This window comes from Pomacea canaliculata, linkage group LG3, assembly GCF_003073045.1.
Source record: "Pomacea canaliculata isolate SZHN2017 linkage group LG3, ASM307304v1, whole genome shotgun sequence".
NCBI classification, from domain to species: Eukaryota; Metazoa; Mollusca; class Gastropoda; order Architaenioglossa; family Ampullariidae; genus Pomacea; species Pomacea canaliculata.
The window spans coordinates 14,701,566-14,718,463 of record NC_037592.1 but is presented as its reverse complement, the minus strand read 5'-3'; the positions used below and the strand labels follow the sequence as shown (position 1 = coordinate 14,718,463).

Sequence of the window (16,898 nt, the reverse complement as noted above, 5' to 3'; positions counted from 1 at the left end):
GTGTGTTCGAGTGCATCTACATGAGTGCGTGGTGTTTAGAGAATAAAAGACAGAGATTGAAAGCACATGAACCAATTATTATTCACCATTGCATGCTTACTGTCTTGATGGACGGTTGATTAAGATAAACAATAAACATCCTGAACGTTTGCAAATAAAGGTTTTCAACAATCAAACAGAAGAAACCAAAAGGAAGAAGGCAAGAGGGAAATGTCACATAACACATGTTACTCACCGTTATCCGCTTTGGCACACCAGCCTTTGCTCGACAAGATGTGGCCATCTTCAGGCTGACATGTCGACCTCTTGCGGCGCCCTCTGGAGGACGAGGCTGTCAACGTGCCGTAGGGAGGTAATCCCAGAGGTTCCTTACACACTGCGCACAGACATGCACGCGAAACGTTCAATAAACTTTTATCTACTTCCATTTTATTTTATTGCTGTTTACTCATTACCTGGACCTATTTTTAGTCTCCACTCGGTTTTTAAATACGAACCAAGTTGGATATTAACCAACCTTTACCCTTCTAGAGGTCAAGATCATGCACAATCAATCTAAAAAAACAGATTTTTTATTTTTACTTCATTTCTTCGTATTTGGTTAGCAAGGCAACAAAATAAATGCAATATTCACTTTCTGAAAAACAAGACAGTTTGAATGATTACATGAAGGTAGGTCCAATTACAATCCCTCGGACAACATCAGAGGCAGAAAGGCGCAGCTGTTGGTCCACTTCCCTCCCGTCCTCCTGTGACCGTTTGTTTATCCAGCTCACGGAAGCGCCACGCCTCTTACAATAACTATACCTTGTCACAAACACTTTGCCCCCCAACCTCAGTGCATTTATCTCAGGTGTGATGTTGCACCTTTCCCACGAGCATGCGGCTCCTTTGAAGACCCCTAGCGCTCTTCACACTGCTGTGTTCATTGTTGCTGACTTTTTATTCCTCTGACATACAAGACACCACAGATCATCAGTTATTCTCACCTGTTAGTTTGTTAAAACTTCCATGCAGGGCGGACTCGTGTGACAAATAGGCTTACTAGGCAAGAACTGAGTAGGTTGTAAGTATACAGTTGAAATCATTTAGAGCGTGTCGCCTACTGTGTACTTGTGTAAAATAACTACTCTGGCCTGATGCACAAGGTGGCAGGTGAACGACATTTTCCTAATAAAGACCGAATAGAAAACAAAGATATATCACAATCAGTCACGTGATGAGACATCTTCGCCATGTGGACATTCACACCACCGTCGCGCCCCCCGTTGGGATTGTGACATCATCGACAGTCGTTGGTAGGTAATGGAAGATCATTGTCAAGCTTCTGGAGTCGGTGAGCAACTTGTAGGCAGGAATTCAGAAAGATCGGTAACCTCTCCATTCCACCCATGAAGAAAGATCCATAACCTGGTGCAGGTGCGACTTTGCCCATTGTCATCAACAGGTAGCCTTATAACCTTTATCGCAGACTAAGTGCCGACTGCAGTCATGCCAATTAATTGAAAGACACGAATAGATCGATTGTTCCTTTCTTGTTAGGATGTATTGTATGTCATCCACAGCAAGATGTTTCAGATGTTACCATTGACACCCTTACTTTGGTTTCGACCTTTTCACGAGGAGGAAGGGGGCGAGTTTAGGAGAGGGGAACGATGCTTGACTATATATCACAGACAGGCAGCCAGGCCTGTAAACAGATGCCACATGCAAAGAAAGAGCAGCGTGGCCGAGACGAGAGATGAACCCAGGACAGCAAACCCTCATTGCATTGGTGAAGCACTAACCGTTGCGCCACCGGACCGTCAGAGAAAAGGGCAAAGGTTAGATCAAGTCCGGCCGTGTAAGAGACATCCGCTGACAGGTGAAAATGAAACGAAAGGTTACGTCGACAGACAAAAGTTCTCTTTCTCCTCACTTATTTATCCAACTCTGTGTACAGACAGGCACTCATTAGATACCCACTCTCATTCACTTCTATAAGCTGAAGGCCTACGTCTTCAAAGTCCGCCATCACCGGCAATCCGACTCCGAGACATAGGAAATGTACAGCCGTCATCGGGCGATGATGATGGGGGATGGTTGACCCCAGACGTCATCTTAAACCCACCTCGGGTCTACATCTCGCACGGTTAGCCCCTGGCCCGGCCGTGACGGTATAGTCCCTAGAATCCTATTAGACAGCTTTACGAGGCTACCTGGTGGGCTCTGGGGACAGCGCAGGATCCCATTACCGTCTCCTTGTCGGGCGCCCCCGGCCCCATGACAAATTAAAAGAGCATTTTTTCTGCAGTCGTTAACCCGCACACCAACCCCCGCCCCCTGTTTTCTATCTCCCTCTACCCCTTCCCCTCTAGCGACAGGACCAACGACCAACTTCAGATTGACATCTCGCATATTTCAGGGTTGCTATGTCGGGTGGGATTACCCCGCGAACGTCCGTCGGAATACTGTCGACTGCCCCTCGCCTATCGTTCGACAGACACTGAATCTCGTCGCCATAGTTTAGTCCATAAACCGTACACACAGCTACCAGACCCCAACTAGGACTAGATTTATCATTGATTGTATTTATCTACACTCCTTTCAACTTCTATGTTTTCACCAGATATATTTTTATTATTATTCTTTAGTTTTTTTATTCTATCACTGGAAGCTGGTCCTTTGGTTTTTGTAAACAAATTTTCACATTTTTTTTCTCCGAGATTTTCTTTCTAGCTGCATTTTATTCTTAGAAACATCCCTCAAGCATTTTTTTTTCCCAAATTTGCATGAGCTATAACCTATAGGTGTTAGCTTTCATGAATTGTGTTTTATCAGACAGGTCATTGAACACAAGAATGGTTCTTGACCATTGTGTTGAAATTCAAACTTTGTATCGTCCTCAAAATAGCAAATTTAACGGTAGATATCTGCATTTTATGATAAAACCTGCTCAGTTCCCAAAGTGAACAAATCGGTGCTATTTCTTTTTTTAACTTGGGTGGGGCAGGATGGGTTGGATGGGTGAGACTTACCAGTATGCTAGCAATAAAATAAAGCCATCTCCGTGTGAGGCAGAGAGAGGACAGTGCGGTGCGAGAGACAAGTTAAGGCCATTAGAGACTAATGAATTGTAAAACAGGGCACAAATGTCAACTTACATGCAATTTGGAGGTTTAAACAACCACGGCTAAACTCTTAGACGGACAGATACAAGGAAATTTCAAGTAGCGAACTCACTTCCTCTTCAACTCGTCCGCTGAAATGAATCGAGCAAGGCTTTCTCTCCTTCCTTCATCATGTGTCTCACAAAGACTGTTGTTTGCTACAATCTGCAAGTCTCTGGTTTTTGTAAATAAAACTATCACTAAATGTATTTACACTTTGCGGAAACTCGTCCTCAAAGGCAATGTGGACAGCACAAAATTGACGACTTGTTGTTGTTTTTTTGCATATTACAACTCAACAAAGCTAACAATAAGATGTGGCAATACTCACGCTGACAACCCAGGATTTCTACCCTCATGGAGGGGTGTCTGTGCCACTGGACTGTGTGGAACTTGATGTAGCGGGCGATTATTGGCCTGTCCAGGTAGGAATGTTTCACTGTGTAGGAGTCCGTGTTGCCTTCGAAGAGCTGTGCAGTGATGAAAACAAGCAAGTCAAGTAGAAACAGTTTGAAACAGAAAGAAAGAAGATATTTGTCTGTCATTATTATAGTGGTACGACTTGTGTCCACACAGTCTTGTCCTCCGCACACTATGGACAATTATTAAGACCGTCATGCAAACACTTCTGGAAGTATTAATACAGCTCTTAACTTCGACAATCATTTGAGCAACTTTGCCAAATTTTTATATAATTTTCATGTTGAAAATTTCGCCATAATTAGTTAATCATTTGTCCATTTCGACTTTGTAAACACTGAAGACCCATATACAAGGTTCTCAGAAAAAGAGACAACCAGTAGCGCGAATGTGTGTTTTATTAAAGAAAGAGAGGGAGACATATCTACCTTTAACAACTTTTTTAAAAGTCTCTAACCGCCCTTTCCCAGCTGCAAAAATTAGGGTGCACGTGTCTTCCCCACGATGGTGCAATGATCATAACAGCTACAGAAAATCTTGTGGAAATGACAGAAAAGCTTAGACTGGCTCAGCGTGCTGTTAACACATTCCTCGTCTAACAGCTCGTATTGTGCATTTCAGGCTGCTTCCCCACCCCTCGATCCTCCGTACCCCTGGCTAAACATTATGATAAACAGTGACAGGTGGCTCATTATTACCCGGGACACACCGGAGCCAGCAAGTCTTTAACTATGCTCTCATCAATAGTGTGTGTATGTGTGTGCACGCGTGAATGCCTGCATGCATGAATGCCTGCATGCATGTTTGCTGTCACATTTCTGCTTCCTCTTCAACCTCTAGTTATGGCATTCTGTAAAGGCTGCAAAGAATGGAACTTCAGGACGTGAATGTCAAGCAGAAACTTGCGACAAACAAACGACAATGACAGGAACAGACTTTTTATTTATCGCAATGAAAAAAAGTTTGCCTCCCTATTTGTCGCAGAAGGCTGCTAGCAAGACCTGTATACCCCTTCTCCCCCACCCCGCCAAAAAAAAAAAAAAAATTCAGCAGCGGGAGATTACTTATTTATTAGTAATTACTTCCCTTTGACAGCTCCTGTGCCCGGAGCCGCGTGCATTCTGGGTGGAGAACGTCACGGGGCGCTCTACAGACGCTCGTAATGGCAGGGCATTCTACACCTAACGTGTCTCCCCGAGCAGCAGCGAGGTGACTCTTTTTTTTTTTTTATTTTGGCAAACTCACCTGGCCAAGCATTCCTACCTTTTTCCAGCTTCAAGGATCTCCGCACTCCTGCGCGCCGCTCGATCTCTTCGTTACCTCCCCTCTCGTCTCTTGTCCTTCCACCCCCTTGCCCCTCACGCCCCCCACGCCCCATTTCAAAGCCATTTTTTAACTTTCACGGTTTGTTTCCTACCCATCCTGCGGCTGTTTCGCCGACTCGCGGCGACTCACGGTCTGAAGGAAGGGTGCGAGCTCAGTACACCTGCATCGAAAAAGTCTCAGAACTGCACAGCTGCACCTCGGGAAGAAATAAAATATTTCGGAATCTGACGAGTGGCCGCGAAATTGTTCCGGAAAGTGCGATTTTAGGGTGCAGGTGATGGATGTATGATGCCTGAGGACAGCAGATGGTCATGACCGATTTTGGGACTTGCTGGTCACGTGACTGCGACCTGGGTCGTGCCCCTGTGCGCGGACTGTCACACGGACGGTACCGAACCTTTTCAAGAACAACCGTCAAGGTGTGTAAGGGAGGAATACTGTCATGGTGGCGAGTCTTAGTGCTAGCAAATTATGGTGAAGGGTGAGTACAGGTGGGTTGAACCGAAAGTTCGACTCATCAGCAAGGGGCACTAAACATCACAGAGGCTGTCACGGCTGTTTTCTTGTCACTACCATAGTCTACATTCATAAGGCACGAATGCAATGTCATCAAAATGCGTGTGCATGTACGCATTCTCGCAGGTTACTGTCGAGCACGAGATGTCCAGAAACCAACATTGAAATAAATTTAAAACAAAAAAACATTTTAATGACATGTAAATGCATAATGTCAGGAGTTTCACATTCAATTAAGTATGTTTTAAAAGCCGCCCTCCCCTGAATACGTATTAGCCGTTGCCCTCAGAAAGTGCGAGGCTAATTATGTTCTCCAGCCATGTCTGTTTACGCCCAGCCCATCTGATTTAGGGAGGTGACGAAACGATTGGTCATGTTGTCACCTACATAGCATCTCCATTCCGGAGACAGGTAGCAAGGTGTGTAGTAATGTATGAAGTGTCGCCAGAGACAAACACAACACAGGTAGTCCACAAGTTATGTGCTCTTGCCTCAAGGTGTGACAGGGTGTCTACTCTCATTTCTACCCTATCCCCGGATGCTGTCCTTTTGTCTTGGTCAGTGGCTCTGATTTGCTTAATTTTCCACAAAGCTTGCAGTCTCCTAACCTTTGGGAGGGTTTGGAGGGGAGGTCATCAAGGAATGTTTCGTTGTAAGGATGTCTGTCTTCTACAAAAATTCTTTTCAGTTCAGTTGAATGCGATCGCTAGACTTAGGAATACTGAAGAAATGTTGAATTAGGAAAAGGGGAAAGAAAGAAAGACCATGAAGTATTTATTCAGTTGCTTACTAGCTGGTCTCCATAGTTGTCGACAATGTAGTTCCAGTGGTAGGCGTCCATGCTGTAGGACACCATGAACCGTGTCACCCACTCAGTTCCGTCGCCACGACCTTGTGTCATCACTCCTGTTACCTGAGACACAGAAAACAAGGCTTGTTGACTGGTTTGTTTAATATTTCATTGTGTCACAACAGACTTGTTTAATATTTTACTGCGTCCTAATAACACTGGTTTATTGTTTATTGTTTAACATTTAATCGTGTCATTGTAACCGTGTCAAGTACTTTCCTGTCTAGGTTGACAATGCCGCTATTGAAATCAGAAACTTTTTTCTGGATCATCAAGATAAATCTCCCCAATTTTTTTTACAACACAAAAAAGAAAGACAACAAAAACAAAGCACACAAGAAGACAATGAAGACAGCTACCCAAGCCTGAGGCTGAACCTCTTGCCAGACGCAGTCAGGGTTCAAGCCAAAACCAGGTGAAAATATGAGAATTAAAATCGCAAAAATGGTACATCCTCCGCTTCCGCTATACAAAAATAACAAAGAGCCGCCCACTACCTCTCCCAAGATGAAGTTAAGGAGTTCCGTAGTACAGACGATTAAGGGGAAGCCCCTGCTTGTTGGCAACGGAAATCCACTTCCTTGACAACTGGAAGACCGCAGATCTCACGACTTTAAGAAGCCCACATTGAAGCAGATCTTTCAGAATAAGATAGTCGTAACCGGAAATCCCCAGGCTTGCCAAAGTTTTAAAAGTGAGTGGGAGACAACGACATCTTTCAAAAGACGATAAAAGCAGCAAGGAAGGGGCCAAAAACGTAAAAGGTTTGAAAACGAAAATTTGTCTGGGGTTGTGTCTTTTAAGCCATGCCAAGAACAAAGACTATATCACAGCAAGAGATTCACACTTTTTAAAATGGTGAAAAACAATGTCTTGACAGATTGATAAAACAAAGAAAACGAAAACTTCGGGGGAAAAATAAAAAAGGGCGATGAAAGGAAAAGGAAGAAACTGGAGGAGAAGGAGGTGGAGAACGATTGACAGAAAAACCAAAAAAATTGAAAATAAATTGTAGGAGAGGGTTGAACCAGGGTTTGTTCTGGGTGTAGCTCTGTGGATGAAAATGGCTTCTTAACACTTCGTTGTGCTGTCGGCGATTGTTTATGCTGACAATAGCACTTCAGCGATTAACTTCTGAAAGCCGCCGTTTGCTTCTGTTTAAATTAAAGTCACCATAGGAGAGCTCTGCGCATTCCTGCCTCGCGTACCGCACACTACGCTTCCATGTTTTATTGTCCTGATACTTTACACCCCGGCCTTTGATGGGCTTACCCTGGAACTAGATCGGCTGATAAAAATGCGGAGTTAAAAACACATTTTACAATCCAGCCTCTTCCCGCCTCGTTCGCGCCAAATACCAGCTTGACGCTCGGATGACTAATACACAGCTGGTCACGTGACCGGGGACCATTGTGTTTATCGACAGCAAACTGAGGAAAAGAGAGTCGGGATAGTGGGGTGAGAGCGCTCCACTGCATGTTTATATAAATTAAACTGCCCTAACCTTAGACAACCTTTGTAACCTTAACTTCTGACCTCCTTCTCCGGTACGAGGGTAGAAAAAAAAATTGTTACAAAAAAGCTCGGCCCATAAATCGCATTAAGTGCCGCCTCGTGTTCTTTGAATGCCAGGACCACCGTAGTTGGGACGCTCTTTACTTGATAAAGGGGGGTAACTGAATCACCACAGACACGTCATGCAGTTAGTTTAGCAAATACAATTGGAGGACGGGAGGAGGAGGAGGAGGTCACCAACACTCCTCGTGTGCCAGACATTTGTTCCTCTGTTTGTTTTGCTTGTTTCTGCATCGGCTTAGTGTTTGTTTGTGTGTTCCTTTGTTAACGCTTGTTTGATTTTGTGTGGAAGAACAAAGATGCGAACAGAAGAGGGGAGAGCACTCTGAAAGTAGGAGTGGGAGACCATCCCGATGTATATATGCCGTGAACACACAGTTTGTCACCTTTACTAAAGTTAGAAGCTGACCCATCCACCCGATATAAAGTGACCAGGACTGTGGTGTGCAAGATTCAATTCGCGATGTAAGCAGCTGCAAAGTTTGAATCGAGCTCAGGGTCAAATAAAGTCGGTTGTTCTTTCTCCTTCTCGTATCTCAATGACCTGAAAATTGTAAAGAACATCCATTGGCTGGATTTTATAGTCTTGCAGAAAGCTGTGGTGCCGGTCAGGCCGTTGGCGGCGACTGCCAGAACTCCAAAGACATAGCTCGGCGAATAATGCGACATTAGAATGACGGATGTAGCCGAAAACTTCCCAACAGTCTCATCGTCTGAGACACACACATGGACAAGACAGCACTGCTGTACAATCTTTATTCTCTGCGTGCATCATACGGTCTGTCATCCACCCTCGAGATAAGAGTCTCGGCGAATCATAAATGTACGGCGTGGCGCCCAAGGCATCTCTTTTGTTATGAAGATTATGCTCGCACTCCATTTTCTGCACGGTTTGCCTCCCTTGGGCCACCCAGTCTCTAGAATGGAGGGAGGGAGAATGACAAAAAAAAAAACAAAGAAAAAAAAATGACTGAGGTTTGGTGCACCCACACTCTAGTCAGCAAACTGAAGAGCCTGCATTGGCTTTGTGTCGAGACAGTCTTCAGAAGACAAGCATCTTTCGAAGGATAGTGGTGAAACTTTCCCTGAATTCCCTCCAACCCTTGACTACGTGTCCAACCAGTCTCTAGCCCTAAAACACGATACCTTGTATCCCAGCTTCAAGTCCCAGGATGCAATTGTCTCCCAGTACTCTTTTCGCTCTTGAGTTATCTAACCTGAACAAAGGAGGGCAGCCGATAAATCGAGTGGCGAGGTAGTCGAAGGACTTAAGAAGGCGATTTGTAAAGATAAGACTGCAGTAAAAAGTTACCCCAGCAACAAGGGGGTAGAAAGGGCGTTGCGAGTGGACTATTTCTTTTCATGATCATCTGGTCCAGCCACAAAAGTCCCGCGGAAGGATACCACAGACCGAAAAGTCGGGTCAAAGAGATTTTTGTCGGATTCTCTCGGGCTTTTGCAGCATCTACTGCTAGAAGTGGAGGTGTAAATAAGGAAGTGTAAATGAGTGGTAGTGGAAGGAGCTGGTCATGACTTTTTTAATCTGCTTCCTGTCCTTTTCCTTTACGTACTGCCGTTCACATGTTTGTTACAACCAGTCACATCTTTGTTACTATCAGTCACAAAAAAAGAGATAGTTCCTTCGGAGTCAGCCGAGGTCCCTGAAGTGCTGTTTGAATTGTTTGGTGTCTGCTGCTCTCGATATTTTCTTTTTCGCTTTATTTTCCTTACGACAGTCTGACAAGCAGTGCTCACTTTACACTTTATCATAATTTCTTTAATCAGTCACGATTACTAGTCTGTATCTCGAATGCAATGGATGTTTCCCTATGGAAGTATTCCAATTCTGCATACGACCCCTGTCTGGTTCCCCTAGTAAAGAAAGAAAGTGTTGAAACGGCCTCACTGGCTCCCCCTAGCACAGCACACAACAGCATCGCCTCCTTGGAGCTGAAATCCTGTAGGAAGCCAGCATCTACATGAACCCTCTACCGCTGTGCTCAGAAGACAAATGGCGGAGCTGAAGAGGGTCAGACAGTGTCACCAGCTGCACGCAAACCGTCGCCTACCTCAGGGCTAAAATCATATACAAAACCATCTTTAAACTACAGCATCCAGCATCTCCCTCCCGTGCTCCCAGAAGACATATGCCGAGGCTGAAGAGGGTCAGAGGGTCAGAGGGTGTCGCTACCTGCACGCACTGCGCCTGCTGCCTACACAGGGAAGCCCTTTCCCAGGGTCCCTCACGGCCTCTTCTCTGTATTTTTCACGTGTTTCCTTGCGTGTCTGCCGCTGAAATTACAGTCGGCTACACCTCAGAAGTTTTAAGAACATGCTTTTGGGGACATGTGATAGCTCCACCATGGCACGATCCTCCGCCAACTGCTCTGCCTTCAGCGACCTAAGTAATTCCTGCGCTGCTCTGGGTAAATAAATCTACTCAAGAAAACTCAGACAATGGCTTCTTTCACCTGACAAGGTCGTTTAAGGCGAGGCCCAGTAGTCGCACATTTTTTTACCAGGGTTTTTACCTGGTTTTTTGTTACCTGTCTCTTCAGAAACATATTGGGGCTGTCCCAGAGAAAGGCCCAGAAACTAGCGGCTGTAGTAATGACTGTAATCACAGGCCAAAGATGCATCTTCTCGTTGTCTTGACAACAGTTTTTTATCTGTTGAAAAATAACACTTACCTGCAGAAGTAAGTACACCGTTAGAGGCAGTGCATTATTAAGGCTTACTTAACAAGTATCATCAAAGTACAGAACCTTTTGTAGCATTGTTGCTTCGGGGCATAAAAATACTGGGGTGTTGACCTGTCCTCGGGATTTTCTACATGGTTGAGGACAGAGTGAAAGAAAAGGGTGTGTTGTCTGGATGAGACCTACACACATACTTCCTCGCAAAGGTTTACTTTCACATGAACCTTCAACGCTATTTTACATTGTGTAAGTATGTTCTTTCTCCTATAGCACCACCTTTATCTCTCCTCCATCTACCACCAGTCTCTCTCTCCTCCATCTACCTCCAATCGTGTCCACACAACTGCTTGTTACAGTATACGTCCGCTACTCTCGGCGTAAAATTGGACTTGACACAAGGTGTCAACAGAAATTAGTCAACTCATTCGTACAACTCTTGTCAAAACAGGTTTTTTTAAAGGTAATTTTGCACGGTTCAAAGTTCATGTTGCTGGTAGGAGCTTAAAAACAAAACAAAGAAAAATGGGGAAAGATCCGTGTGAGCAAAACAGACATGTCTCTGAAACAAAAATGCTGAGTAACGCTGCCTCGCTTTAGTTTCAAGTGTAACAGAATCTGTCGCCATACGCGCTGACCCCTCAACCTTCTATCGCAACCTTCAGGGGTTACATTTCTCTTACTCAGCCTTTTACGACCCCTTAAAAATGCGCATAAATACTTTTGTCAAAGTACATTAGCCAAAGTTTTGTCCAGACCGATTGTTACAGCTTGTAACAATCTCTTGTCTCTCTGTGTGCGCGCATGCGTGAGAGATAAAAAGAGGCAGAAAGGGAGTACTAGAAAGCGACAGGGATGAAGATGATGACTTGCACAAGTGCAAGCTCATCCTAGAAAGTAAATGGTGAACCATCAGTTTGGCGGCGGTTCAGTGACAGTTAAGACCCAAGCCCTGAATACCTTCTGATGTCCAGAAGCGCACAATGGAGGCTGGACCGGTCTTCAACCCTACAGGGCTCAATCAACTCTAAAAGGTGTAGAATGTGGAAACACGGGTACTCATGTCCTTAGACTACTGCTACCCCTTCCCATACCCCTATCGTAAATTGAACCTGCGCCAGAAATGTCATCGCTACCCGGAATCAACCTCGAAGGGTGTTTTATGACACTCCCGGTGGAAACTCCTACGTCACCTTAGGTAGTCGATCCAGTTTGGTTTACACAAGTATGCAATGAAATGTTGAGATCGCAATGACTCTAGAGCTCTGCTTACACAGGAATGTTTATGAAGCTGTCCTTAATAGGTTTTCAAGCCAAATATAACATACTAGGCTTAACTGGACACAAGACCTATTGTTAATTTTTTTAAAAATAGTTCACGTGATGAATCTTCTGTTACTTGTAAATTCTGAGATTCTGCAACAATTCTTTTATCTTAATCAGATAAAAGTGTGAGTCCGACCACACTCATCCAAACCTCAGTATGGACTTGTGTGATGTCTTGGTTTTGTGAAGATCGCGATCAGTAAAATCAGATTACACTTGTAGATGATGGTAATCACGGGACTAATGAACTACATTTTTATCAGAAAAAAACACTATAGTAGAAAGACTAATGAAAAGCCTGGCAGACACAAAACCCTGCAAATGATGGGGTGGGGGTTGGGAAGGTTCTACGTGTTATCTCCCTAGTCACCGAGCTTACAGGGAGTAACCGTCAACTGCAGGAAGCCACGTAATTTGAGCGAGAAGCCATCTTGCGCACGTTGTTGAGCTTTCTAGAGACAGTCTCTAAGTTCCTCCCGGAGCCCGGAGCGACAATGCGCGTGACTGGTTTTATTGGCCACATCTTGACATCTAGGTGTAAACCACCAGTGTCCCGGGAAAGTTGATATCACGGCCATGAAGGCCATCTGATAGTGATGGTGGTATGCTGGGTCTGTTGATGTCAGTGTTCGCTGACAAAGACTAGAGGGTGGATGCTTCCAAAGGGTTCCTGTGCACCGTGGCTTAGCTTAGCAACAGTTTTGGGTCTTCTTCGCCTTTTCCTTCCATCTTCAGTTTGGGTCTCACTTACTGTAGGCCGCACAACGTCCTGGAGTTGCTGCTCTAAACAGCAACACGTGCGGCAAAATCATATGACAGGTGCAACCACGTGACCTAATACCTTGCTAGTCTGAGATATGTCAGCAGCAGCAGCTATGAGAAGGAAATGGTAAAATGTTGGAGAGAGGAAGAAGCAAAGGAGGATTGTTGTTTACCCTGGCGGCGACTCCCAGGTCCACCTGCAGCCACTCAGATGACGACTTGTACTTGGCGCACCACCCGTACTTGTTGGGTAGGTAGACGCGGGCATACTTCTCGTGACAGCGCCGATCCCACTCCTGCGGGTACGTGGAGGAAGAAGTGATCTGCCAGTCTCTGATGGTACCCGTTATCATTCCAAGAGGACCATTCGTTTTGCACACTGGGTATCAAAGACAAGAAGCCGTGGTTACTGACTGTGCATTTTAGAAGACAAACATAAGTGAATTTTTTCATGACGATACAAAATAATTTCACAATTATCCAACAAATGTCAAAAGGCCATTATGGCAATTAATATTCAAGCACTCATTGACCTTGTCTATGAATAACATGAAATGATTGATTCAGATATAGTAATCCACGATCGTAAAAAAAAAACAAAAAAAAAACACTAACGATAATATTTTTTCGTATACTTTAAAGTAGGTACAATGGACATAAAGGTATATCAAAGTAAAATATATAAATATATATTCAAAATTAATATAGCATACACATAATTATAGACAAAAACTAATACATAGAATATACATGGCATCAGTATTGAATGAGTTTAGGAAGGTAGGTAAATGGGTGAGCGATCACCAAGAGAGAAAGTTCCTTCAGCCAGCAACCTTGGCACGTGCATTAACTTTGACCTCGTGCTTGTCCAGCCATGTTTGAGCAGCACTGCTGTACCAACATGCATTCAAACAGCTGTACAGACAGACTTTGCACGGGAACTAAGCCGGAACTGTGTGGACGGCTGACTATTTGCGTCTGGCAAGAAGGTGCGCATGGCAGGGAGCCCGGGGTCGTGTAGATAATGTTTGCACAGCACTACTCCAGCTTCAAACCATCTTGCCCTGACAGCAACCAGTATTGGCACGTGGGATGAAGCTAAGCAGCTTGGGCAACAGGGACTGCAACAGCGCTCGGCAATATTGCGTCAACATCTTCCCCATTCACTCAACATTCCTCGCCAGTGTTGTGCAACGAGACCAGGAGGGCGTACTATGGAGGCAAAGACCTCGAGGGTTGAGCGTGGTGTTATGACAAGTTACCTGTACTTCAAACGCAGTTCAGAAACACCTGAGTTTTGATATTTATTTCACGATCCTCTAAAATGCCTTTGCCTGTTTTTTTTCTTTTTGTTTGTTTGGTTTTTTTGTTGTTGTTTTTTTGTTTGTTTTTTTGTTTTTGGTTTTTTTTTTGTTTTTGTTTTTTTTTGTTTGTTTTTGTTGTTGGTTTTTTTGGTTGAGTTTGTTTCGTTTTTTTTTTTTTTTTTTTTTTTTTTTTTGGGTAGGGGTGTAGATGCAGCCCAGTTGTTGACATATCTAGGTTAAAACGTCACGGCCAATGAAAAAAAAAAGCAGACAGGTGACCGAGATGATTGGGCAGCGCATTTGGGACATACATTAACCAAGTTCGGACTTTGCTTGAGAACACTAAATAACAGGTTCTGATGGAGATTTTCCCAAGATCTTCAAAAGGTGTTGTACTTACAGTGTGGCACATTTTTTTTAACGGTTTTTAAAGAACATATTACATACGGGACACAGACGGGATACAAATCTCCACCTAATTTCGCATCATTTGTTTTATGACTTCCCCACTCTCGTGACTCCCCACCATATTATAGCCGTGTCATTAAATACTTTAGTCCAACATTCCATCTCTTCGATTGCCTAGGTTTAGCGCATCGCACACTTTAGCTCTCTTTGCTCGCGAGAACTTGTCAACCAGACCTTTACAAGGTTTACATAAGCGCTGCCGCTCTGTCTGGACACGACAAGCCACTCGTGTCTCCATCAGCAGGCAATGGTGATGATACCCAGATACCACCCCGACAATGGCTGTCCTCTGAATCTGTCACCGAGGCTAGGAGATGATTTGCGAGGTCTCAAATGCCCACTCCAAGGAAGTGTTTCTAGCGCCGACGTCACAAGTATCTACAAACCTCCTCCTTTCATCTCTCCTCGACACGAGCGCTTTTCCAAGCGAGAGAACTCGTGCGTACTACAGTACAAAGCCAGACAATCATCTTCACGCCTGGCGCAAGCTGAAGTATATATTGCGAGAAGGCGGAGGAATTTTACCGACTCGGCGAATTCTCGAAATGTAGATTCGGGTGTAAGACCCTTTTCTGGGTGTTCACCCTACTTCAGGTCACCCATTTTTAAGAACGGAAAGCTGGGAGATACGTTTTGGGGAAGGGGAACAATTTGTTTCGAAAGGTTTGGTTACTCGCGATTCCTCCCAGTCTTAAGTCGGGTGGATTAAGATTTGGCAACGGGTGCTGGGTAGGCCCTGTATCGATGCACCCTTCTCTCTCCCAGCTGTCCACCCACTCCATCAAGTTCAATATTGGATTTCTTGCGGCAATGCAAATGGGTAATGCATACACTCTCAGAAAATGCAAACGGATTACAGCAGCTGAGCGGCTGACACTCGGGGACAGGGGTGCATGTATCAAGCCGATTAAGTGCACGTCAAACAGGCTGTGGCCACACGGCCCGGGTATGTGCAGGTGACAACCTCAACAGTCTTTCTATCCAACTGGCCTTTTACAAGCCGCACCACTGGTCCGATGAGATCGCAAGAGGATGTAAGTGTAATAAACGTGCTGCGAACAAATAAAACACAGTGTGCGACAAACCAATGTCTGACAATCTGATGTTCTTCATGAGAAGGTAGGAGGAGGAGAAGAGGGGAGTAGAATAAAACTTTCACAACAGCAACTGTAGCTTACTTATCCTGTATGCACTGGAATGGACAAAAAGAGGTTGAATGAAGAAAACGGGAGATGAATAGGCGCAAAGATTTGTAGAAGTCTTCAAGTTGATGACCACCCAAGAAAAGAATCCCGATCAGAGAAACGAACCGATCTCTTACAGAATGGTTTCAATAACCAGAACACTGAGGTTCTCCATGGACAGGTCCAGAACAATGATGGAGGACATTATTCTTTGTCTTTTATTCATCAACCTCTACGGAAGAACTCACAAAAAAGGATCAAACAAATGTTTTCGACTAAAATTGTAAATCATGAATGAAGTAGAACCATCAATGAGTGCAGGAGCATAAACCAACCTTCTTTCATTCTTTTCGTGGGAATGTATCCAAGGCTGTGGCTACATAAAACCTGTCCAGCTGTGCATCCACAATACCGGGTATGTCTGTGTGTTTTTATAAGCGTGTGCGCGCGCGTAACGGTAAATACCCGAGGAACACATAAAGTGGCCTCATGCAGTCTTCGCGCTACTTCCTTCTCTCTCTCTCGGCTGAATTACACGGTATGTGCCAACATCTCAGAAAACCAGTTTGATGACATCGCACTCGGGTTGGCGGGGGCTGTGCGTCTCTCTTGTCTTGCACTCAGCCTGTCCTACCTGGCAGCACCTGCAACTCGCCGGCATCAGCATCTCGTCTTTATTTCCCAGAAGCCTTTACAGTTCAGCGGAGTCGGGGAGCCGAGAGCAAATACCGCGGCACACGAGACGGTGCGAATAAATATCTTCATCCTTTCGGGTTCTGAACCAGTGCAGGTTTATTGCTGTTTGTGCTTCCTGTGCTGCTTGTGTCGGGGATGACTGGTTTCTATCCCCCCTACCCCTCACCTCCCACTTGAAATAGTTACGCAGGAGGGCAAGGGAGAATTCAACGGTGAACACAGTTGTTGTACCAGTTCCGTGATGTGAGATCCAAGGTAATAATTATAGATTGTTACATGAGTTCTAGTGTCCCTCCCTGCAGCACATGGAAAGAGAGGGAGTTGGGGTTGGCAAGGCAGGCTGGTTGGCTGGCTAGCTGATTAGATCGGACAATTCTTTTCTATTCTATTGGGATTTCGCCCCCTCATCCCATCCGCCAAAAGCGTGGAGGTGTAAAGTGATACATGGGGAAAAAGTCGGGGTATCCTCTCCCCCAACCTGTCAACAACTATCACTGAAAGAAGTTGTTAGTGTGCCGAGACAAAATCTGAACCGGGGCATCAGACTCTCACTGCAGAGACAAGTTTACCACTGCGCCACAGGTGCACCCCACAGGGGCGCGAACAACTACAGTCGGGTGGCGAGA

General features: G+C 44.9%; 1 protein-coding gene across 3 annotated transcripts in view; it reads right to left on the bottom strand.

Annotated features, from left to right (window-relative positions):
* The window catches only part of LOC112559403 (lactadherin-like), a 55,290-nt gene that overhangs the window by 16,338 nt on the left and 22,054 nt on the right, over positions 1–16,898 (bottom strand). For all 3 annotated transcript variants that reach the window (XM_025230630.1, XM_025230629.1, XM_025230631.1), the window contains exons 3-6: positions 12,794–12,999; positions 6,202–6,324; positions 3,481–3,619; positions 236–376 (exon numbers count right to left, since the gene is read on the bottom strand). In XM_025230630.1, coding sequence (XP_025086415.1) covers positions 236–376; positions 3,481–3,619; positions 6,202–6,324; positions 12,794–12,999 — 609 coding nt within the window. The remainder of the gene's footprint in view (positions 1–235; positions 377–3,480; positions 3,620–6,201; positions 6,325–12,793; positions 13,000–16,898) is intronic.